We start from the raw sequence: 26,515 nt of genomic DNA, 5'->3' as shown, positions 1-26,515 counted from the left end.
ACATGCTTCCCCCCTCCGGGCGCTGGATGCACGGGCTCCCCCCCTCCGGGCGCTGAATGCACGGGCTCCCCCCCTCCGGGCGCTGGATGCACGGGCTCCCCCCCTCCGGGAGCTGGATGCACATGCTTCCCCCCTCCGGGCGCTGGATGCACATGCTTCCCCCCTCCGGGCGCTGGATGCACGGGCTCCCCCCCTCCGGGCGCTGGATGCACGGGCTCCCCCCCTCCGGGCGCTGGGTGCACGGGCTCCCCCCTTCTGGGCGCTGGATGCTCGCGCTCCCCCCTTCTGGGCGCTGGATGCTCGCGCTCCCCCTCAGGCGCTGGAGCCTGCTTCTTTGCCTTCTTGGCACCGCCCCTCCTTCCCTTCTTCGGGACCAGCAGTTCCACCTCCTGCCATGGAGGGGGTTGGTCGGGTGCTTTGTGCCCGACCTTGCCGACGGCAAAGCACCACTCCTCCCCTTTGAGGCAGGTGAGGCAGGTTTCCTGATCCACCTGCGGCGATGGTATGGCCTTCAGGTGGATCCACTCCTCTGCAGTCTCCACCTCACCTCGATCAAAGGCCTGTACAAAGAGGGGGTCTTCATATGGGCACACCTCAGGGAGGTGCCCATACTCCAGGCAGGCGAGGCACCACGTAGCCTCTCCTTCCTTCAACTCCCTCTGATGCTCATGCCACCTCTCCATGTATGCATCAACTTTATCCATTTTTTTTTCTTTTTTTCTTTTTTTTTTCAAACACAACACACAAAAAAACACTTTGAAAAAAACAAAAAAAAACGTCCTTTCCTGGTTTGGCTGTTGGAGGCGTTGTTTATCCCACTTCTGACACCATATGTGACAGTCTGGCTCGCAGTGGTGAGGTGGATGACGTCACGGACCAGGAAGTAACTGACACCAAAACAGTGGATGGGCGAGTGAAGCTGAATGCTATTGCACTCAGCGTATTTATTAATAAACAAAACAAAAATAAAATATTTAAACAAACAACAAAACAAAAAGGCGCGAGGGCCAAACGAATAAACAAACAAACAAGTAAGTGTCGTGCTGGCTAATCCAGCACGTTTTAGCAATTGTTAATTACGTCTTATTCTCCTCGCGCTCTTTCTCTCTCCTCTCTCCGCTCTCCCGTACTCTCCTCTACACTCAACCACGAGTGCAGAGAGCTGCAGGTTTATATACTCTGGCCGAGGGATTAACTAGTAGTTAATTATCTTATTATCCCTCAGCCAGAGTCTGCACGCGTTTGGTAAGGATGCATGACTGTGAGCTAGTTAAATAATCAGTAGCTGATCAGCCATGCATCCTCATGGGGTTTTTAAATATAATAAAAGACGCAGCGCTTTTATCCGCGCCGCAAACAAAAATACAAATAAATATAAATAGGGGCGGGACACTCCGCCACATACGCGTACCACATTGTGACGGTGTACCACTTTATAACACTACACCGATACGTATGGTAGCAGTATGTAAAATTCCATGTTAACGAATCAACAGCAAAATGAAATCAAAATGTTACCCATGCACAGAAATGCATACAGTGTAAAAGGCAATGCAATTTAGCAAAAGATTTAAAATAACAAAACAGCAACACAGTTTCTAGAATTAAAACAGTATCCAAAGTCAGTATTCAAAATTGCAGAATATAGTGCTCGATAAGACCCTAATGTCACTGTTCACTTGCAAATGAAAATGCACAAAAACTAAAGATCACTTATCAAAACAAAACACAGTATCAAAAACTGTTTAATGATTAACTGTTACATTACCCTAGCTTGTCTCGTTCGCTTTGTTTTGACTGCATTTTCATCAGGTATAACTGGAGGAAGCGCTGTGTAACTGCACAATAAAAACAGAGTGATTGCTATGCGAGAGAAAACAAATAAAAAACGCTGGCTGTGACCGATATTGAAATAAATCATAACATTGAAGAGATGGGCTTTGTATCAGAAAACTGGTGAGGAGTCTGAAATTGTGTGTGACAGGTAAGTCCATTAATTTACATATAATGGGAATTGATATTATTCTTAATACAAGGGCAGTAAAACGTGGCTGACGTGTATCTGGGTAAGGGATATCTAAGTGCTGACTGTATACTCTAAATGTATCATAAACTCCTTCAGTTTTAAAGATTAACCAATAGCCTCCAAGTGGGTTCCTATACTGTTAATGATATATGTACCATATTGTTTTCCATTAGGGATTTTATGGAACTCTTTGGTTGCAGTATTAAGTTGTGTTTTTATTTTTATGCTGGACCCATTGCATTGCACCCTCTGTGAATTCTTTATTTTTTTTGTGTCCTTCTACTATGTGATGATGTTTGCAATAATTCTGATTATTGCGTCACAAAGCTTTCATCCTAGCTGACTGCCATAAAAGAATTAGATGGCGCTGGCTCTTAAAAAATAAGAGCCAGCACCGCCTAGCGATCTGCCACTTTGGATCAAGTTTCCTTATGTTTTACTGGCAATAAACTGCTGTGCACTAGACTGTGCTGGTGATTCCTTATGAAGAGATACTACATATATTTGCAATAAGGAACCCTCAGAATAATTGTGCATATCATAACAAAGGGAAGTGAAAACAATATGAAAATGCATCCTTTATTCCGTAAGGAACAATATGTAAGCACTAGACGTGTGTGTGGTTATTGTCCAATAATACTCACACACAAGTGAGAGATTTATTGCACTGCCAAAATGACTGAGATTTCAAAGAAATAGAAATAGAACAGAATAGAAATGCGGTCAGGAATTCTAACTAGTACATTTTACTGTGTACTTTCCATTGGGGCAAGTTCCAAGTATTTATTTCTTTATTGTTGAATGGTGTTTTCAATTTCAGGATTTGGGTAAGGTTACATTCCTGTAGTTATTATTATTTGTTTATTTAGCAGATGCTTTTATCCAAGGCGACTTACAGAGACTAGGGTGTGTGAACTATGCATCAGCTGCAGAGTCACTTACAACTACGTCTCACCCGAAAGACGGAGCACAAGGAGGTTAAGCGACTTGCTCAGGGTCACACAATGAGTCAGTGGCTGAGATGGGATTTGAACCGAGGACCTCTTGGTTACAAGCCCTTTTCTTTAACCACTGGATCACACAGCCTCCTATATGAATACTGTAAACCTGTGCTGGAGTTTGTATGTACCAGCTGGGTATACTTATGGCCGTTATGGTGATGGTTTCAATATAAATATGTTTTAGAAGACGTCTTTCACTTTTGGAATATATAGATCGTGCAGTGTTCTAAACTTGCTCTGCGATATGTCATCAGTATGATTATCATGCAGGGAATGCAGCACTCGAGAGTGATTTATAAATAAACAGCAAACTGTGCTTGTATGACAATTTGAGCATCATATAGTCTTTATGAAGATGGCTTTAAAGATGAACTCCCTCATACATTACTTATTTTCTCCTACTGTTTTCTTATAAAAATGTACGTTTCACTATTGTTTGCAGTGAACTGACAAACAGTCCATCACCTCTTGTTTTTAATTTTTTTGTATTTTATTTTTGCTTGCAACCTTTGAAAACTAGAAGACATGTCAATAGCAATACAAGTTAAGCATTTATTGATTCATATAAATCTATATTTTGTTCTACTTGAGAATGCAATGCTGATTGTTTAAGTATATATACTGGTAATTTGTTAGGCTAGGTAGTAAAACGTGGTATGATTGGTTAAAACAAGCACCTATTCTGAGATAATGGTGTCTGATCCCTAGAGAGTAAAAGAGTACCCCGTACTTTTTCTAGTAATTAGGGTGGAGTACAGAATAGGTTCCCACCTATTCTGAGACTGAGAAAGCCTTAGTCGAAAACATTTCTCATAAAATTGTATAAACGGTAAATAACTTTTGCTAAGAAAAAGACATTCCAGCATTCTATTTAAAATGACATGAGCTGCTCTCTAGATAAAATGTAAGTGTGTTGTAAGTACATGTACAGTATTTCCAGCCTGACCAAATCCCAACTGGTTTTGAATACACGCTTGCCCCTTTTCACAGTGCAATAATTGTGTTGTTGCATTGGTGGAGAGCAGGCAACGTAGGTGCAAGACACTGCAGTACATGATGAGACGATAGCAGCAATACATGTTTTCAGCGATGTTTAATGGGAGGAAGCTTTTAATAGGGTTATTTTGAGCTTCCAAGAAAGCTTTAAGAGGGAGACTAATCAGAACACATGGTTGGAGAGGATAATAAACCCCTGCCACAGTTAATTGATTGAAAATAAATCCATTGTGATTCTCCACTTACTGTAATGTATGCCCTTGTTCTCAAACAAGTTAACCCCTCTAATTCCAAATTCATTTTATTACACCCACAAGAGGCAAGGTGTTGCTGGGGGACAGGTTAATGGTTACACACTGGTGTTCTAGATATACTGTCCATAGACTCTAGTCGTAGAGGTTAGACATGATTCTGAGAGATATGTAGGTACCACATGGATTTTAAGCTTTTTTAAGTCACCAAAACGTGATGACTGAAGCAGAAAATGACACAAAGTGAATCTAAAAAAACAATAAGAACACATCACTCAAGATAACTCTGACGTTTCATACCTATACAAAGTTTCCTTTTAACTTTCTCTAGACTTGGCGTAGGTCAATGAAATAAAGAATTATGCATGCAGTACATTTTTGGATGAACTGCCAGTGCAACTACTTTTAACATCACTTGACAATGTGGGATCTGATAAAACTGGAAGCTGTTCGAGACTGTTACAAGTGCTTGGAAAAGAATGTAATCTTCACATGCATCTTAAGCCATTGTATGTAGAGCATTTGAAGCCTTTGTCTTTATTACCTTGTGTTGTCCCTCGTTTGTATGCATGTAAGTTGAGAGTTCTGCTGCTCAGGTTATTCATTTATCAGAGCCCATTGAAGAACACCCTGCTGTCTGTTACTATTGTATGTCCACTGTTTTGCCATTTCAAATATTTTCACAAAACAAACATAAAACTTTAAAGCTGCAGTGTCCAATGCAAAAGCACACCATGAAAACATTTGTGGGTGAAAAACGCTAAAATAAAAGGTTATTACATTTACAAAATATATAAACATGTGAAATTTATGGTCCACTTAAATAAATGGCTTTACATAATCTCTGTAAGTAAGAAATTGGAGTGTCCAGTGTGAACGTAGCATTCAAAGTAGCACTATAGCACTAAAATGTTCAATACAAAAAATGCCTGTGTTACAAGCTGTTGTAGTGTATAAAAATTAAAAAAAATGCGGATTGTTGCGTAACAACAGGAAAGCGTAATCAATCAGACTGCCGTTATCTTCGTTATCTGAACAGAAGATAACCCTAACCCTAGCCCTGAATCATTCAATGCACAGAGCAACTACTTCTAGGCAGTTTTTTTTCTATTCATGTGAGCCGCAATATCTCCCCTGAGGCAGTATTTGCGCATTGTCATTAAAAACTGGAAATTAATGGTGGAAATTTGACTTTCAGATAAAAGTTGGGGTGGGCGATTGTTCAAACAGGGGCGTTGACTCGGCAGAATCCAGTATATGCTGTAGAATTGTTTAACTTAGCTGAATTGCCTAGGGTAGTGCTGTCCTCCATTTTGTGAGAGTCGCACAGAGCAAGAACTTAGGCAACCATATATGATAATTGCTCCTGGTAAGGACAGTGGATGAAGGGTAAGATGATTCATGTACTTTAACAAGTCTTGTCAGGTTTAGGTTCATGCGTAACATGTGTGCTGTATGAAACCAGAAAATATGCTGGATGATGTGTAGTTTGTTACATGAATGGTGAAAAAAAACAAAACCTTTTGATGATATCGTCTAACAGGACTTTTCCATTGGAATTAATGGCAGTTCCACTGGACATAGCAGGCAGTCCTGTACGTATCCAATCCAGCCTACTGGTGATTCTGAGGTAGCAATGATGAGTTCTTATTGGCAAAGCTTCTTGAACTACAGGGTGTCTCATACTGTAAGTCAGGCATCATAGAAGGTATCATATATAATAGGCTGGTTAGGAGGTTGTATGTTAAATTGGACAGCCACACCCAGTTGACTATTTGTACCACAGCACAGTACATGATCTGAATTCATTGTTCTTTGCTTACAGACATTTCAAACCTGAAAAAAACTAGACAGATGCCTTACTAATGGGACACCCAATATAATATGTATGATGTCAGTATATTGCATAACTAGATTTCTTTTCAAGTGAAATCAACCATAAATGCCAGAACACCATACTGCTCCTTGAGCCCACTATCAAAGTAAACCAAGTCAAGAGCGGTTTGACAGAAGCCTTTAAATCTTAAAAGGAGTTGATAGAGTTAACCAAAGCCAATATTTTAAACTCTGCACAGAAGCCAGCTCCAGCGGCCACATTTGGAAATCAAGTGGAGACAGACTTAGTACAGAAGGAAGGAGACTTCAAAATCCCAGCAGTTCTGTGTAAATCATACTGAACTACATTCCACTCACTGATTCAGTTTTAGTACTGACTTGAGAAGTAGACATTGGCAGGTGCAGATCACCTCAGGGGATCATTCCAGGGCTCCTTGCATCTCACACCCCTCCTAATTTTCTAATGAATGCTACCAGTGCAGTAGTGCCAGATGGAACAAGTGCTTGAAGGAGCACCATAGGAGGCATGCCTTGTTTAGATTACATATATCACTGACACTTTAGGGCAGGAGCGTATATCGGGCTTATGTCTTCTTGTGTGATTACATCACCTACCAGCCCTGCTGCTGCCTTCCCCCGTGCACGCTACACTCTCCCCTGCCAGCCTCAAGTCCACCCTGGACTTGCTCACCAGGCTACAGTCCGACAAGTGCGTGCCGGGGTACCTGCATCCCATTGCTTACACCAATGTAGTGATCTCAGTTAACGCAGACAGGCGCATCACACAGGGCAAGGCAATCGACACAGGCAGAGGGCGGGCGCGAACCCGGCTCCTTTGTACAGCAGTATCGGCACTATGCTTTAGTGCGAGAGGCCCTTGTTTCGCGCCTGCCCTCCGCCTGTGTGTGGATTGCCTCGTCCTGTGTGATGCACCAGCCTGTGTTAACTGAGATCGCTACAATATATTGACAACTTGTTTATAACAAGAGATTGTTGACAGAAGTGCTTTTTCTATCCAGCTGAAGAAGGACTTGTAGTCTGAAAGGTCCTGATATCATTGATTCGTTTATCAATTATTCACATCTTTGTGTACCTACATTACCTTTTGGTACACAGCAGTTTTCCTTTTCACCCAGGATCGATTTTGAAGTGTTGGACAAAACTAGACTTGCCCGGGCTAGCTCCCGAAATTCAGTGAAAACTGTTGAAAAAACGGGTTTCACCCAGTCGTCTTTTTCAAGTTCTGGGCCAATCTAGATTCGCCCGATTGGACGTGGGCAAGTGCCGAAAAAAGTTGTAACTTCGGGATTTGCCCAGAAGCCCTTGGCGATACTAGATTGGCCCGGGCAAAACTAGACTCGCTTCTGCCTTGTCAACGCCCAGGGGGCATAGAGTTGACGTTAAGGCAAAAGTGGGGGAGGGGCGTTGACTGAATAACAAGCAATATTACTGTAATATTTGTAAAATTAGCTAGATAGATTATGTTTAGAACTAGAAGTTGCAAGCAATTTGACAGCTTCCAATGCATTCTTGTTCCTATTTGTGTTCCTTAGTAACCATGACCCTACCTGCATTCTCTAAGCAGTTATAAGCCACTTTTGCTTTTGACCTTAAGGAGAGGTCAAAGGTCATGGTCAAGGCAATTTTTGATTAGAGCATTTATGGGTTCCTATATATGTTCCCTAGTTACCATGACCCCATCTGCACTCTGTAAGGAGTTATAAGCTAGTTTTGCATTTGACCATAGGGAGAGGTCAAAGGTCACGGTCAAGGCATTTTTTTAATAGAGCACATGTGGGCTCCTATATGTGTTCCATAGTAACCATTACAATACCTGCACTATGTAAGGAGTTACAAGCTAGTTTTGCATTTGACCTTATGGAGAGGTCAGAGGTCACAGCCATGTTTTTTTTATGTAGCAAGTTGCTTCGCACAAACTTGATAGACAACCTTGCCAAGGTTATGTATGCAAAGTTTCACTTAAATCGGCATAATGGTTTCAGAGAAAAAGAGGTTTGAATATTTTTGACAAATCCAATATGGCTGCCAAACTATGTGACCAATCGACTTGTTTTGAACAAATCTAAATATAGGACATAAGGGTAGTATGTGCCCCAAGTTTCACATCTGAGAAATCCAATATGGCTGCCAAACCATGTGACCTATGACTTTGTTTTTGCTCTGACACAACTTCCCAAAGGCCTCTACCACCACTCTATGAAGATTCACGAGTCTACAACATTGTACCTTAAATGAATACTGCAAATATGTGAAAATTGACCATAGCTGAAATTTGATTGGCAGCCATGTTTTTTTTTTTATGTAGTGACTTGCTTTGAACAAACTTGATAGACAACCTTGCCAAGGCCATGTATGCACAGTTTTGATTCAATCAGCATAATCGTTTCTGAGAAGAAGTCATTTGAATATTTTTGATAAATCCAAAATGGCCGCCAAACAATGTGACCGATCGACTTCTCTTGAACAACCGTAAATCTAGGCCATGAGGGGAGTATGTGCACCAAGTTTCAGAGTTCTGCTGTAACCGGTTCGGAGATGAAGATTTTTTAAAATTGTCCAAAATTCTTGACAAATCCAACATGGCCGGCACACCATGTGACCTATGACCTTCATTTTCACTCTGACACAACTTCCCTTAGGTGCCCTACCAAGTTTCGTGAGTTCCGTGCAACGGTGTTGATTTTAGAGCCATTTTAGAGCCATTTGAAGAAAGAGCAGAAAAAAAAAATCCTAACAGAAACAATAGGCTTCCCAGCCATTCTGGCTTAACACTCTCTCCACGTCCGAACCGCAAAACAAGTCCTCTTAGTTAGCACAGACTGCCGGATCATTACACAGCTGCCCCCTCTGAATCCCTCATCCCAAGGGAACCAACAAAGTCCCAAAAACAACCTGGGAGTCTGCGTCGGCGTTGAGGCCTTGGTAATTCTAGTGGCCCTGGGTTCCCAGCAGCCGTGGCTAGTGGACTGTCAGCCCTGGGATAACTGGAACCTCCTGGTAGAGGAGAAACAGGGATGAAAGGGGGAGCAAGTGGAGAAAGGGGACTGTCAGGCAAGGGGGAGACAGGAGCTGCTGGGTCAGGTTCTGCCGGGTCCTGTCCTCTGTAGGGGGCCAGTCAGTCTCGGTGGAGGGCCACCTGTCGTCTGGGAGGTAGTTGAACCCGGTAGACCACCTCCCTGATCCTCTCCAGGACCCGGCATAGCCCACACTAGTGGCTGTCGAGTTTGGGACAGCGGCCCCTCTTCTGCTGGGGGCTGTATTTATTTATTTTATTTATTGCATTTATATAGCGCTTTTTATACAAAAGTGCCGCAAAGCACTGTACAGTACATAGCAGAAAAAAAGAACAAACCACAATACATTTGTATAGTATGTTGTCACACATACAACTGCCACAGTCAGACCATTTAAACAACAGTATACACCTAATAATACAAAAGCAGCAATTTTAAAGTTACATTAAAACCCACTAAGATAAGAAAGCCATTTTATAAAAGTGCGTTTTTAGTCTTGACATGGAAACTTTAATGGTCCCAGCTTCCCTGAGAAAAAAAGGCAGAGCATTCCATAATTTAGGAACTCTACAAGAAAAAGCCCTACCTCCCGTGTTGCTTTTGTTGACCCTAGGAATAACCAGCAGCCCCACATCCTGTGATCTCAGAGTGTGGTTTGGAAGATACATGGTCAGTAACTCCTGCAAATAACTAGGTGCTAATCTATTTAGGGTCTTGTAAGTCTTAAAATCAATTCTATACTGCACAGGGAGCCAGTGTAAATAGGCCAAAACATGGGTAATATGTTCACTTTTCCTGGTTTTAGTCAGAATTCTAGCGGCGGTATTCTGAACAAGCTACAAGCGGGATACCACACATTTTGGGACACCAGAAAAAAAGTGCATTACAGTAATCAATTCTTGATGAAACAAAGGCATACATTAGTCTCTCTGTATCAGATACGGAAATAATTGGTCTAAGTTTGGCTATATTTCTCAAATGGAAAAAGATACTTTAGTAACTTCCCTAATATGAGTCTCAAATTATAGATCAGGATCAAAGATGACCCCCAAACTCTTAATTTCTAGTTTTGATGAGAGACTGCAAAGGTTGAGCTCATGTAATCCCACATTTCCTTTTAGTTGGTTCTGTGAGTCCACTAGCATAACCTCTGTTTTATTTGAATTTAACATTAGAAAATGCTGTGACATCCAATGCTTGATGTCTGTAAGGCAAGTAGCTAATAACACCCAGGCAAAATAAATTCCTGGCTTTAGGGACAAATATAGCTGGATATCATCAGCATACCAATGGAAGTTCACTCCATGTCTGCGGATAATGTCACCTAACGGTAGCATGTATAATGAAAACAGCATGGGACCTAGAATGGAGCCCTGTGGAACACCACAGACAACTTCCGATAATGCTGATTTTACCTTTCCAATAGAGACAGACTGAAACCTATCAGAAAGATAAGATTTAAACCAGGATAGGACAAGGCCAGACAGTCCTACTGTTCTTTCAAGACGGTTCAGTAGGATGGAATGGTCTACAGTATCAAAGGCAGCACTTAGATCAAGAAGAATTAATACTGATGGAAAGCCTGAGTCAGAGTTTATCAGCAGATCGTCCACAACTCTGACAAGGGCCGTCTCAGTGCTATGTGCAGCACTAAAACCAGACTGAAACTTCTCAAATATACCATTACAAGTTAGAAATTTTTGTAATTGAATTACAACAACTCTCTCTAGAACCTTATCTAAGAATGGTAGGTTGGAGAGTGGCCTATAGTTATTGAGGACTTTAGGGTCCAAATTGTGTTTCTTAAGCATAGGCTTTACCACAGCTACCTTAAGTGCTGAGGGAACTATACCGGAGGAAAGTGAACCATTTATAATTTTTTTAATGTGGGTATTAATAACACCAAAAACATATTTGAATAGTTTTGTAGGAATAGGATCAAGAGAGCATGTAGTAGCTCTCATATGTCAAACTAGCTCTGTCAGTTCCTGTAAGGTAATCAAAGAAAAAGCTCCCATAGTAGCCTTACGTCCAGAGGCTGTCCGAGGGCAAGAATGCAGGGGTCCTGGACAGCTGTTACCCAGATGGTGTGGTGTACTGTCCGGCCTGCCACCTGAATTTCCATGGTCCCCCTCCCCTTCATGGGCACCAGTTCCCCCGTAACCGTACGGAGCTGGATGGACGTGGGCTCCAGTCGAAACCACTCTGGAAACACCTCATGACACACCTGTGTCACGGTCGACCCCGTGTTGACCAATGTTGTCCATGACCCCTTCAGTCCAGACCGGAATGTGGTAGAAGTCCTCCACCAAGGTCCTCCCGACAATGACAACGGCTCTCGGTGGGGTGCAGTCAGCTGCTTCTGGGGGGAGTGGAGCCCCACTCTCCTGGTTATTATTATTAGTTTATTTAGCAGACGCCTTTATCCAAGACGACTTACAGAGACTTGGGTGTGTGAACTATGCATCAGCTGCAGAGTCACTTACAATTACATCTCACCCGAAAGACGGAGCACAAGGAGGTTAAGTGACTTGCTCAGGGTCAAACAATGAGTCAGTGAGTGAGCAGGGATTTGAACCGGGGACCTCTTGGTTACAAGCCCCTCAGCGCAGCTGTCAGCCAGCTGGCCTTCTCACTGTTGGCCCAGCTATGCAGCTGTGCCAATATTGTAAGCTACATAGCAAATGCCTCCCAGCTGACTGTCCCATCAAACCCCAGAATCGTTATTCCAGTCGTCATTCCAGTCGTCCTCACAGCCTCTTCACCTCTTCACCACCTTAGGCCAATCTCGGGGCTTAACTAGCTGTTTAGATGCTGCACTGCAGTCAAGCTGCCCATAAAAATCTTGAAAATGGTGCTCACGGGTTGTTTTGATGTTTTGATATGGGCTCCGCCTCGCTCTGACGTCACAGCCGCGGTTGCTCCCTCCTCCACGTCCTCATGTCGCCCCGCCCTGTTGTGTGTTGACGTCACCTTCTCTGATCTCATCTGGTCTTGCAAACCACTGCCTCTCCTCCTCCTTGTACCATCTTGGGCCCCGGCTCTTACACATCGGTGCCGTTTCAAGCTCAGTGACAAGTTGTTCCAGTCTCTGCCGCAGATTGTCTACACTTAGCGGCGACGAAATGTCCCCATCTGCCTTCACTCTCACAGGTGTGTGCTCCATAATCCCACTTCTGAACACCAGTGAAATGTTTTGTGAGAATGAAGAGACAGGGACTGCAGTTCTCGAATTCACGGTTTATTATTTACAGGTATTTATTTAGCCACTGTCAGCCTTGACCCACGCCTCCAAAACAATAAACCTTGCTGGTTAATGATGATCTTTTAAGTGTACTGCTGGATTTAACACACTATTTTGGCTCCTCTCTCTCTCAAGAACCAAACCCTTCTGCCGTTTTTACTGTCGCCAGCTCGAGCTCTCTTCTTTGAATCTTTAAGGCTCTGGAGTGTTCGCCTGCCCCATGCTGCTTAACACTCTCTCCGCATCCAAACAGCAAAACAAGTCCTCTTAGTTAGCACAGACTGCCGGGTCATTACACAATATATATATATATACAGACGTGCTCAAATTTGTTGGTACCCCTCCACAAAAAACGAAGAATGCACAATATATATATTGACTGAGTTATGGCATGAAGAATCTGAAAAATGTGTTTGTGGAGATATTTAGTCCTATTTGACTGTACACAAGGGGAGCTTAATTAACTTCTATATTTAGGTAAAATAATATAGAATACAACTGAAATTTAAAATTGACATTTAATATAAATTAAACAGTATTCAGGTAAGAGAAATGTAATCTGAATGAGCCTTCATTTCATACAAATCACAAAAAATGAGAAAAAAAGTCTTCCCTCTGTATTTTGGTCTTTCTCTTTCAGCCCTCCCTCGACTGTACAAAAACCTGGCTTATGGACCTAATGTTGCAGTGCACTTTCATTTTGAATTTTCTATTAATATTACTGAATTGTTTGAAGCAGTGCTTTTTAAAAGCACCAGGGCTGCCTCAGACTGTAAGCACTCCTGCTTCCTGTCCAATAATCCTGTTTCTCTGTCTTTCCCCACAGGGGATTCCAGAGGAGAAGTGGTCATTCCTTACTGGCTCTCCAGAGGTCGGGCAAAACGAGCCATTGGTGCAGAATTGCAGGTCAGACACTTGCTGAATTTCTATACCTCTAATGTGTAAACCATAAGCCAGACTGGCGCAAAAAAAACCCATCAGGAGCTCAAACCTCAAATGTATTATCCTAGCCTTACAGTATATGTAAGTTGGCTCGATTAAACAGCTCAAGCTATAAGTTTTGGTAGCTGGTAAGACGTGGCAACTGAATCCAGCTGGTGGTTGTGCACATTTTCTTATCATTTACTTATGGCAGTAAGTATGGCATGTGTGTCACGCTAATATTTTTAGCTATAGCATAAGAACTCTCCCTCATCCAAGTGTGATGACCCTTGATGGCTTTCATTAGCACGTGTTCTTGAGGATATCAGAATCATATACCCTCAAGAACAGATGCTAGGTTATATCTGGGGAACCACTAGTCTGGTTTTGATCAAATTTCTTTTGGCATTTCTTTTGCAATACTTTTCTGTAAGCTTCATATCTATTGTGGGTCACAGTTTTGTAATACTGACACCTATATCCTAGCAATACATGTACATTAGACCAGAAGAATCCTAATATACTGGAAGAACAGGAGGCCATTCTGCCCCTCAGTGCTTGTCCGATGTCTTATGCTGATTGATCCAAGCTCTTGGAAGGATCCCAGTGAATCTTTGAAACTTAGGGTCCATACCTTTTTGCTTGTCAACATAATCATCTGTAAGAAGGAGGGAAACTATTCACTATGAAATAGAGGTGGTGAAAAACCTGAAGGCGTAGTGGCCATAATCACTCGATGTGACAATATTAGATGTATCCAGGATAATCCTAGCCCATTTTAATAATATTATATTATTCATATTCATATTTTGTGCCACACATAGTGGAAAATGTATGGAAATGTCAGACAAATTGGACAGACACTTGGAGTTGACTTATTTCCCAGACAAACCAATGGAAGCCTAAGCCAAAGAAAACAACATATCTCTGCTTTACCATATGACATTGTTAAGGAGATGGCCAGAATTCTTCTTGGGAACTACCCAAACTAAACATTTCTCAACCCAGAATGAGACTTATTTTGTACACTGTGCATACACACCATGAAGGGAAGTCTACCTGGAAGTTCTCTGCCAGTCTTGTGTTTTCATACCCCCCTTTCCTTCTGAATCAGTCCCCCTGTCATCTGTCTCTCGTTACAAAGTGAAGGATCACAGGTTATTATTATTTTATTATTATTTATTTCTTAGCAGACGCCCTTATCCAGGGCGACTTACAATCGTAAGCAAATACATTTCAAGTGTTACAATACAAGTAATACAATAAGAGCAAGAAATACAATAACTTTTGTTCAAGCAAAGTACAAGTGTGACAAACCAAAATTCAATAATACAGCAGATAATAGTGATAGTTACATCAGGATGTGATTAAATACAAAGTACTACAGGTTAAACACTTGGCAGATTACAGTATTCTGAAGTACAGGATTAAATGCAGTAAAAAATAGGGGGCAGATAAGAGCAAAATAAAGCACATTTACATGAAGGGTGATAGTGTCCCAGGATACAAACAGAGGAGTTCTACAGGTGCTGTTTGAAGAGGTGAAACGATTTGAAACACATGGCCGCCTGGTAACCCCAGAGCGATCCCTTCAGTGTGTCACAGCCCAGTCTGAGCGCCTCCATGCCAGCAGCATTAGAAACAGAAATGTTTGGTCTTAGCTTGCAGTTTATTTTAGGCTCCTCAATCTGTAAGGCACCCAAAACTCTTGCAGCTGATATTAATAAAATAAAAAATATAATAAATGTTTGGGTTTGCGAAAGGAAAGACATTCAAAATGTAAACTGCAAAGGCATGAAGTGGGTTTAATGATGGAAAATGAAGGGAAAATATTTTATGAAGGACTTTTTTTATAAAACCCATTTTTATTATTTAAATCAATTTTATAGTTCTGTTTTAGATAGGGTATTCTAATTTTTCAAAGCAATGTTTAACCTCCCGTCCTTAAAAAAAAAATCCTTAAAAGAGTCCATAAAGCTTTGTGAAGAGGGACAAATGTAGACATTTTTGGAGTAGCTGATAACGCCTTACATGTAGCAGGAAATCTAAATGAAAATTAAATATTGAAAGAGAGACAAGTGTGTGGTTTGCTAGTTTAAACCCTACCTAAGTATTATTTTGTTGAATTAATGCCCAATTTTTTATTATTTATTTCTTAGCCAATACCCTTATCCAGGGCAACTTACAATTGTTAGAAGACATCACATTATTTTTACATACAATTACCTATTTATACAGTTGGGTTTTTTTACTGGAGCAATCTAGGTAAAGTATCTTGCTCAAGAGTACAACCATAGTGTCCCCCACCAGGGATTGAACCCACAACCCTCTGGTCAAAAGTCCAGAGCTCTAACCACTACTCCACACTGCTTGCCTCCTCACTTATGTATATTGTTATAAGATAAATCTCGCAATTTATCTTATAACAATATTTCCTGAGCATCAACATACCCTAGTTTTGTAGTTTCTTTGATTACATGATGTTAAATAAAATATCTAAATTTATGTTCATATAGTTTTTTTTAATTATTATGATGTCTCAATCCAAAAAATCTAGGTGACGCAAAACTTTTGGCCATAGCTGTAGGTTCTGATGAAAAATAGTTATTATGATCTACAGCCACACTGAGCGAGACACAGTGAACCAAAGTGAGGCTTTCCACCCATCCGTCAAAAATCGGGCCATCTTCAGTTTGAGCTTTTTCTTATTTCCAACATAAAAGCATTTGAAGCTGTGTATCCAGTGCTTGAATGGTTAAATTGGAGCAAGTTTGGGATTGCAATCTCTACCTTAAATTTGGCTTGAACTCAGGTGCTCAAGTGAATAACTTTAAACACAGCAACATCAATTGAAAATCCTGTGTAGCATTAACCTCTTCGGGCACATACTGTACTGTATATGCAATGCAAATGTGATTAGCTTTTAAAATATGTTAAGCAGTAGTACCATAGGCATATACAATAAAGGCCAGCACAGCGTACTAGAGTACTTGTATGTACTATACTTGTTTTCTGTGGTAGCCTTCTTTTTACGTTTCTATGGTAGCACTGCTTGACACAGAAATTACAAACTTCTGAAAAGGTTGGCCCCATCGATTAATCTGGTGGCACCAGGACATTGCTGTAGCATACAGAAGTGTAATGGCTATATGAGCAACAGAACCCGGAATATCAAGGAAAGGAAATAGAAATTAAAAGCATCAGCCATAAGTTTTTAGCTACATGTACCTTTTAAAGGGTTAATGCCATGATAACTATGCAAATATGACTTGCTGTGGTGTCAGATCATCCAGAATATGAAGAACATTTGGTTCCTAAACTGGTCATTGAAGATTATGATTGAAGTTCTGTGGGCAAAGTGAATGAGGCAGCAAACTGCAGAGGCAGTGGTTTGAGCTGCAGACTGAGAGCCAGAAGGTTGTGGATTCCAATTCCAGTTGAGCTGTATGAGCTGTATGAGCCAGTGGGCTGTCCTTTCATTTCTTAACTCCTCTAAACATAGAAACATTTTTAGTATTGCCACATATCTTACTTATATTGTATAGTTAAGTTATGGATGGACATTACCAAGAATAATCCATTCATTGTATAAATATCCATTCACACACACCATAAGCCACAAGATGCACATGTAAGTACATGTTTTCTCCTGTATTTTTGCAACGCATTGTACCGGTGGAGAGGAAATCTGGCATGTTCTAGCAGTCTGAGAAATCATGCCTGTATTAAAGTACTTATTTTCCAATAAAAACCCCCCAAAAAAACAGTAGCTTTGTACTCCAGAGCTTTATGTGGCAGATCAAACCATTCTTTACTTTTTCAAAGCTTGTATAGACCCCTGTGTGCATCAGAAAGAAAGGTGAGATTGAGCATTTTCTGCTGTGTTTATTCAGGAAGCAGGCATAAGTAGGATTGATTTATCAAAAACAAACTGCCCAAGCATGGGTCTTACAAATTAAAAAATACTTAAAGCTCAGCTCCAAAAGGTCGCCCAGTCAGCTCACATCCCTAGAGATCGAGGCTGGATCCCGTGCGTGCCACATGTCTGGTTCAGCACCCTAGAGTGCTGCCAGGAATAAAAAAAAAAGATTCAGCACCACTCACTGGACATCCTAGTGGTGCAGCACAGTGTGAGGCACAGTGGCTTGGAACAGACTGCCTGCAGAAAACCAACTAGCTGTAAGGACCTCCCTGTTTATTGGATGGAAAAAAAACAGGTTGCCCTGCCATTTCACTATCCATGGTTGCATTGTACTAATGTATAGTTCTTCCAGCGTGTCTGCTGCTGCCACATGTGCACTGTCTTCTGTTCTGAACAGTATGGTACAATAGTAATTGGTAGGAGTAAAGCTATAAATTTGTGCCAATTACTTTATATACAATAGGGCAGAGTGTTGTCCCCTCTTATTTTGCTAAGAGTGTTTTCACATGCAGGTTCTTATTCAGTAAGCAATTCAGAGTTCTGTTTCCGTGCATCATGCCTACTAAATACAAGTTTGGTAGCACATTTCCATGTGTAAACAGCAGGAAGGAATCCTGTGTGCCACTTTAGGGATTTTTTTTGTTCATTAAAGTAATATAATTTGACTCAACGTAGTTTTAAAGACAAAAGGGAATAAATGACTAGTCTGCTCTACATGTATCTTTTTTATTTGCCTATGCGTCTTAAACTTTTTTCCCTCCAGCACAGAAAAGCCCTGAAATATTTGTTGATTATCTGTGCCAATGCCTATTAATGTATTCCCAGCGTTACTTTAAAACAACTGTTTTAACCACAGTGCTTGAATCACAAATCAACTACAGAGTTTTAGGCTCTAATTTAAAAAAAAAAAGTAACCTCGTTTAGATTATACATTCATTACCACTGTACTAATTAAGTAAAGAGACAATTGCTTTCAGGTTGTATTTATGGGATTTCAGAGCATTCCTGTTACATTATTCAAAATGACATGCACAACATTTACAAAATCAGAAGGTATACACTGACCATTTTATAAATACCAATGAAACAAAAAATATTACATTTCTTACCTTAGATCATTATTTACCAGGCTTACTAACTAACATATTTCTTTAAAACACTTGGGAGGCTTCTGAAAAGACTCCTAAACACAGATTGTTTTTCGAACTCAACATTTGGGGTGTGCAATTGTAATTTCTGCCCCCTCTGCAAATGAAGCAGTTATGAAATAGAGTTTCAGTAGGTGGTAGAAATTATAGCTGGTACACCCCTAGTGGTCATTTTGGAGTCTGTAGTTGGATGTGGGTGCCTCATTGAGTCCTGTTCTGGCTAAACCTCCTAGAATTAAAACTAAGCTGAGCATTTGTGTTTATAAAACCTCTTGTGAGGTCTGTCAGTTTCTTAACTATATAGACAGATATCATATATATTATTAATGAGTCTCAATTTCCAGTCTGTCCATCAGGGGCATCATTTGCTATGGGGCTGGGGGGGCATTTGTCCATCCCCCCGTTCCGTTCTGTTCTTTTCTAATCTAACCTGCCGGAATGAAGTCGGCGATGGTTGCTATGTGATGTAATTGCTCGAGTCTCAAAACATTGGCAACATTCATTCATTTTTGATTGATAGTTCATTGTTCTCCAGTGATTATATAGACAACACAGAATTACATCCTATTATTTCTATAATAATATAATATTATATGCTTCAAAGGGAAATGTCGGATATGTTTGCCACAGTAGGTGAAAAATTGAACAAATTAATCATAGTGAGACACAGCGAGGACAACAAGGACAATTATTTATACATGCTCTAAAGAAAAGGTAGCATATATTTGAAAACGAGATTTAGGCTCGTGTAGGGGCTGTGCTTTTTCGGGTTTCAGTTTTACCCACTTTTGATTTTAGATTCTTGTAATTTCTTTAAATTCTGGGTTTCTTTAAAAACAATGTCATTCATGGATTTCTTTTTCTAACTCATTTTCTCCATATACAAATGTTGGTTGTAGTTCGGCAAAAAAAGGGTAAAAAAAATACCTGCTTACAGCTACTGGGGATGAGAGGTTGAGCGATCTTTTGACTATTGTGAGCCAACCCAACAAAATAAATACATTAACAGACTGCTGCTGACAAATTTGTAAAGATAAAAGCGAGATGCTACCTCCTTTATTTTAGTTTATTCGTGATTATCTGTGTAAACGTTATTTTATATTTGATACAAAGTGACATTCTTTGTGGAAAGCAGGTGGAATAAACTTAACTTGAGATTGTAATATGTATCAAGTCTGGTGCGATGTATTCAGATGGACGCTCTAAAATAAAGTGAGTCGACAAAATAACAAACAGCCACACCTGTGTGAAAGTTTCACTTCCGCAAGGAATGTTTCTCTTTATTCTGTTTAGCCATATTTTTGTTGCTTGAGACACAGCATTATTATTATTATTATTTATTTCTTAGCAGACGCCCTTATCCAGGGCGACTTACAATTGTTACAAGATATCACATTATTTTTACATACAATTACCCATTTATACAATTGGGTTTTCACTGGAACAATCTAGGTAAAGTACCTTGCTCAAGGGTACAGCAGCAGCTTCCCCCCACTGGGGATTGAACCCACGACCCTCCGTTCAAGAGCCCAGAGCCCTAACCACTACTCCACACAGCATGAGCCAGATTACAGCAGGGATGTGGAAACATTTGCTCTAATCAACATTTGGGTCGACGGGTCAATCCAGAGAAGCTTGGATGGAAGTGTCTGTAACAAGCTGCTTCCGGGGCATTGATATGCGCATTGTGTACTTGTGTCTGTCACCCAGGTCATCCCTGCATTATCAAAAGCAGTGTGAAATCGCGTACCCGACCCGCATGAAACCGGGTCCTGCCCGGGTAGGTTCTGACCCGGGTAGATTTATGCCAGTGTGAAAAGGGCTTTAGACTGCATTCTTACCCCTGGCTCTTTCTGTAGCCCATGCAATACATGACATTTTTTTTATTTTTTTTATTGATCTGAAATAAAAGTAGTCTAATGTCACTAGCAGCTACTCTAAAACGATTTTTAAAAATGATGTTGTACCGCTATTTGTTTACATTTATACTTAACTGTGATATCGGAAGCTGGCAGCAGAGCAATTCAGTTAGCGTTAAAGAATCTACTCACTTTTAAAACACAAACGTTCAGTGAAAACGACTACCCTAACCTTACACGCTTTATTACCATAACATGCGATTTAGTGGAGAGACATTTTTGAGTTTGTTATAAACCAGTGTCGTGCCTTAAAAATACTGGCATTGCACATTTTGTATAATTTCTTTTAAGAATAAGAAAGATGTTGACAAAGCGCAACACTCTATCTCGATGTAAACAGGCCCAATTGCTGCCTCTTTTTTCTCATTCATGATGCTATTTGGGACAGAGAATGATCAATGTTGACACAACTTTGTAACCCCCCCCCCTGCTGTCCATATTTCTTCTTGGGGAAAGTTTTTTTTTATGGTGTGAAGCCTGTATCAGATAATTGGAGTGTGCAAGCGAGGCTCGTTCTATAATTAGCTAATGACTCATGGACTTGTATTTGGCAAGCTGAATCAGGGTATTTTTACATACAGGGAATCCAAAAAGCTCCAGTCCTTCTGTACAGTCTCAGCTGGTATACTAATTGAAGGGCAGACAGCCATTATGTTGGAGGAAAAACAATGTTTATAGGTATATGTGGTTTTTTGCAGCCAAGGGCCTTGAGAGAGCACCGTCTATTTCTTTCCCAATGTTTATGCAGGCTTTTAATTCTACTAAAAATACTTTATTTCTAGCTAGCTCATTTGAAAAATAACTTGGGATAACACAGTTAACTGCAGTAAGGGCACAAATAACAGCACATTTCAGACAGACTGCAGCTCTGCAATCAATAATCGGCAGTTGATGTGTCCCAGGGAGTACAGGGAGAGTAATGCAAGCGTGGATCGAATCCAGTTCATGCAAGCGTGGATCGAATCCAGTTCATGCAAGCGTGGATCGAATCCGGTTCATGCCAAGTTGCCAATCTTAACAGGGACCCAAAAGAAGAGCTGAATTGGACATAGCAATGATAACTGGCAGGGAATTTTTTTCATGTTTCAGCAAATAGGATAAAATTGATCCACAAAATTAAAATCAGAGACTTGACTAGGATTTTACCTAAAAATGTAAACGAGTGTGACAGGGATGGCGTTGTGGTGACGTCAGGCCAGATGTAGGAACAGAAAACTGACACCAGGTACTGCAGCGAAAAGACGCGGCGTGCGCCGTTTATTTAAATACAAAAATAAAATAAATATTCAAACAAAAACTCTTTGCTCACAGAGCGAATTAAAAGATTTAAACAAAATAATCACTACACAAAATAGTATATAAATGATCCAGGTCAGGCTGGACAAATCGCCTTCACTGTTCCTAGATTATTTTCTTGTTTTAAATCTCTTTCTCTTGCTCGCTCTCCCGTACTCTCCTCTGTACACTCCCACCGCAAACTGAGAGCACTGCAGGTTTTTATACAGGTGACCATCTCCCGATTAGCAACAATTACACAACTAATTAAACTCGGGAGATGGTCACCTTTTGCACAAGGTTTTTATTTACTGTGGATGGGGCTTCCCATCCACGCTACTAAACAAAACAATAACAAACATTCGGCTACGCCGTCAATACATTTTTAAATAAATACAAATAAACAATAACACTGCTTTCGCCATCATATTTACACTTACAATAATAAATAAATCATAATTACACAAATACAAAATAGCACAGGGGCGGAGGGGGAGACCCTGTTCTAAAAATAAATAAACAAATAACTGTACAGGGCTCCTCGTCCTGTTACAAAGAGTATAATTGTAAAATATAAATAGTGGTCAACCTGGAAGTTAAGTGCTTTAGATCGAATGTAAGTCATCAGGTTCTAAGCAAGAGCTCACTTAACATGTCTTTCTTTTGTTTTGATTGTCATCTTTTTAAGCCATTCATTTCCCATGCTGGTTGAAATGCAAACCTGTTTAATACTAATACACAAAATAAGACAAACACAGATATTTACACACAGAAACACAGACATGGTAACAGTAACTGCAGAACGGAGAAAAACAACAGGCTGGAAAACAATATTTTTTCTAATGAAACCCATATATTAAAATAAGACCAAACATGGAATTTACCTTATGTTTAAAGACTAACATATACTTCACACACACACTGTTAGTGGTGTTTGTTTTCATAATTTAAACAACTACGTAATATAGACACTGTATGTAATATAGACAGTTATACAATTTTTAGGCATATCAATCAATCAATCAATCCTTATTTTATATAGTGCCTTTCATAGTGGACCACCATCACAAAGTGCTTTACAAGATGCAGTAACAACAAGAAAATCTATAATACTTTAAATACAGAGATATAATACAAGATATACAGTAAAAAAAAAAAATCAATGATACATGAAATACCGTTGAAAAAATGCATAATACAATAAATACAGTGAAAAATAATACATGATATAGTAGCATAATAATTTAATAGTAGCAACAATACAGCAGCTAATAGCAGATATCAGGTTTAAAGAGCACTGAAAGCAAGAAAGAACAAGTGGGTCTTGAGAGTTGATTTAAAGCACCAAAGCTGGGATATATATATATATATATATATATATATATATATATATATATATATATATATATATATATATATATATATATTAATCAGTGATTGGAAATCCTGGCCTGTGATTGGTTAAAACCTCATCATAGGAGCAAAAGTAGATTGAACTATTGCCCTAACATCCTTACACCACCGGTCAATAGTCTCCATCTGTCATGTGATTGGAACATATAACTGACAGTCCCATCCCTTTTCAAAGGACGCTTTTCTCCCCTGCACTCTTCACAAGAGAAAATGGCTGAACACCGATTCTGTAAGTCAACAGAAACAGACACAGAAAATTACTTACAAAACATACATGATACAGAGCAGAATTCATGGTTCCTTCAATGATGGCAAGGCGTCCAGGTCCTGATGCAGCAAAGCATCCCCAAACCATGACACTACCACCACCATGCTTGACCGTTGGTATGAGGTTCTTACTGTGGAATGCAGTGTTTGGTTTTCGCCAGACATAACGGGGCCCATGTCGGCCAAAAAGTTCCACTTTTGACTCATCTGTCCATAGAACATTGTTCCAGAACTCTTGAGGATCATCCAGGTGCTTTTTGGCAAACTTGAGACGAGCATTCATGTTCTTCTTAGTGAGCAATGGTTTCTGCCTTGCTACTCTGCCATGAATCCCATTTTTGCCCAGTGTCTTTCTGATGATGGAGTCATGAACACTGACCTTAGCTGAGGTGAGAGAGGCCTGCAGATCCCTGGATGTTGTTCTAGGGTTCTTTGTGACTTCCTGGATGATTTTACGCCTTGCTCTTGGAGAGATTTTGGCAGGACGGCCACTCCTGGGAAGATTCACTACTGTCCCAAACTTTCTCCATTTGGACAATATAGCTCTGACTGTGGTTCGGTGGAGCCCCAGAGCCTTAGAAATGGCTTTGTAACCCTTTCCAGACTGATAGGCATCAACAACTTTTTTCCGGAGGTCTTCAGGAATTTCTTTTGTTCGTGGCATGATGTGCCTCTAGAACCTGTGTGCTGACAACTTCACTCTGATGGTAAGGGCCAAATTTAGTCAGATTTATATTGGGCAGGGCTGGCACAAATCAGGCCTGGTTGTTAACCAACCTATTCAAACAGCTGACCCTAATTATCCCTTTAATTGGGTTGAGTTAACTAGGGGGGGGCAATAACTTTTTCACACCTGAAGATTGCATGTTTGATTACCATGCACACCAAACAAATGAAAGAAGCACCAAACTTTGGTGTCATTTTTTCTCTCAGACTCCCTCTATATACTACTACAACCCACAAAAAAATCTGACCAAATACAATGTGAAAAATGTGCAAAAATGCAGAAAATCAGACAGGGTGCAAATACTTTTTCACGACACTGTATGTTTAAACAAAATATATAAGTCAATATTTATTTATGTATGCTATATCAGCTATATTTAAACAAAATATATAAAGTCTTATTTACTATCCAACCTTCCCTCTCTCATATATGAAATATGTACTGCAGACTCAGCCAATAGTCTTCCCTCAGGTCAATCATTTTCTACTATAGCCCTCCTCTCCAGTTCCAAAGAAAGTATTTTTAATAGCGGTTACAACAGCATACTTTCAGGTTTGTATTGCGTCTCTCCACTCGGTTCAGACGGTCCAAGCGGTCTCTCGAACACAGACAGTAAACCTTTTTTAAAGGGTTTCTGTGAGGAGTCAATTGCAGCCCAGATAGGCTACAGGTGCTGGCCAAACGAGACAATTACTAAATAACACTGTGTAACAATTTATTTTTTGGTTCCTGGGTAGTAAGTGTTATTTCCTAATTGCTTATGCCTCAAAAGTATAGAAAACAGCTATTATTCCCCACAAACTTTGCTTTTGTGACCAGGACAGATATTTTGAAATGTACCTATTTTCCAGAACATTCCAGATAGATTCAGTGCTGAGTAAACTTGGAGTAACTTCTAGAACTTTCTAGAACTTTCCAGTAATATAAATAGTAGTATAAATACAGGGGCCTTAAGCCCACCAGTTCAGTTTAGTTCCAGCTGCCTAAGTGGATACATATCTGCATTTTTCTGAGATGGCATCAAGGTCATAGGAGACTTCAAAATGGTGGCATTCCTGATGGGTCTCATAGGCGGTTTTACCAAGTTTCCCTGCTATCTTTGCCTTTGGGACAGCAGGGACACCAAGGCGCACTACCACAGGCGGGACTGGCCACAGCGGACCGAGTTCTCTGTGGGGAGGAATAACGTCAAGTGGGAGCCACTGGTGGACCCCAGGAAGGTGCTGATGCCACCACTGCACATCAAATTGGGCTTTATGAAACAATTTGTCAGAGCTCTAGATAAGGAGTCGGCAGCCTTCAAGTACCTTCAAGACTTCTTCCCTAAGCTGTCTGAGGCAAAGGTCAAAGCCGGTGTCTTTGTCGGACCACAGATAAAGAAGATCCTGGAGTGCAATTAATTCCCCAAGAAGCTTACTAGTAAGGAGAAAGCGGCTTGGAACAGCTTTGTCGCAGTGGTTCGGGGCTTCCTGGGCAATCACAAGGCCGAAAACTATGTGGAGCTGGTTGAGACTCTGGTGAAGAACTACGGCACAATGGGCTGTAGGATGTCCCTCAAAGTCCATATCCTTGATGCTCATCTTGATAAATTCAAGGAGAACATGGGAGCGTACTCGGAGGAGCAAGGCGAGCGCTTCCACCAGGATATACTGGACTTTGAACGCCGCTACCAAGGACAGTATAACGAGAACATGATGGGAGACTACATTTGGGGGCTGATTCGTGAAAGTGATTTACAGTATAATCGTAAATCTCGAAAAACTACTCACTTCTAAATCAAATGTAGTCATTTTTGTATTACTTTAGTACAAATACATATTAATTTGGATTCATATGTTGTTTTTTTCTGACTTTATGTGAACGAAAAGACACAAATTCGCCCGTTTTCTCATTGGAAATAGGTAAATTTCAAAATATCACTGTCCTGGCCACAAAAGCAAAGTTTGTGGGGAATAATAGCCATTTTCTATACTTTTGAGGCATAAGCAATTAGGAAATAACACTTACTACCCAGGAACAAAAATGGTGTTACATAGTGTAATAAGCCAACTCTATCCCTTATACTAGCAGCACCTGTAGCCTATTACACAGTTAACTCCTCGAACTCATGGGAAGCTGACTCCAAGCCAGCCACGGATCATTCCAGCTGTCCCCTGCTGTGTAGCCTGCCACGAGCGCCTCCTGCTGGTTGACCTGTGAGCTGGCTCACTATATATATATAAATTATACATTTATATTTTGGAAAATAACTTGCATTCATTCAAATCCAACGACATAATTAAATTCCATATTGCGTTGTTCTGAAGTATGCAGAGCGTGATCTAAGGAAAGTTATTGTATGAATTCAGCTTTCTTTTCCATAAATTGTACTTCTATAAAAAGAATACTTCTTGAACATTCAAAGAGTGTTGTGGTTATTTCATCCCTTTGGTGACTCCTTGGCGATTTGGTTACCCTCATTTGTGAAATAACTACAGAATTTGTACAGTACTAAATACTGATGTGGTTAGTGGGAATAGTATTACAAAGCAAAA

General features: G+C 40.4%; 1 protein-coding gene across 1 annotated transcript in view; it reads left to right on the top strand.

Annotated features, from left to right (window-relative positions):
- The window catches only part of LOC117408575 (disintegrin and metalloproteinase domain-containing protein 33-like), a 96,735-nt gene that overhangs the window by 4,847 nt on the left and 65,373 nt on the right, over positions 1-26,515 (top strand). Inside the window, exon 2 of the mRNA XM_034013690.3 lies at positions 13,216-13,295. Within this exon, the coding sequence (XP_033869581.2) occupies positions 13,216-13,295 (80 nt within the window). The remainder of the gene's footprint in view (positions 1-13,215; positions 13,296-26,515) is intronic.

The sequence above is a fragment of the Acipenser ruthenus genome, chromosome 2, assembly GCF_902713425.1.
Source record: "Acipenser ruthenus chromosome 2, fAciRut3.2 maternal haplotype, whole genome shotgun sequence".
In the NCBI taxonomy this organism is placed as follows: domain Eukaryota; kingdom Metazoa; phylum Chordata; class Actinopteri; order Acipenseriformes; family Acipenseridae; genus Acipenser; species Acipenser ruthenus.
The sequence above is the reverse complement of the archived record's forward strand: the minus strand, read 5'-3'. Positions and strand labels throughout refer to the sequence as shown.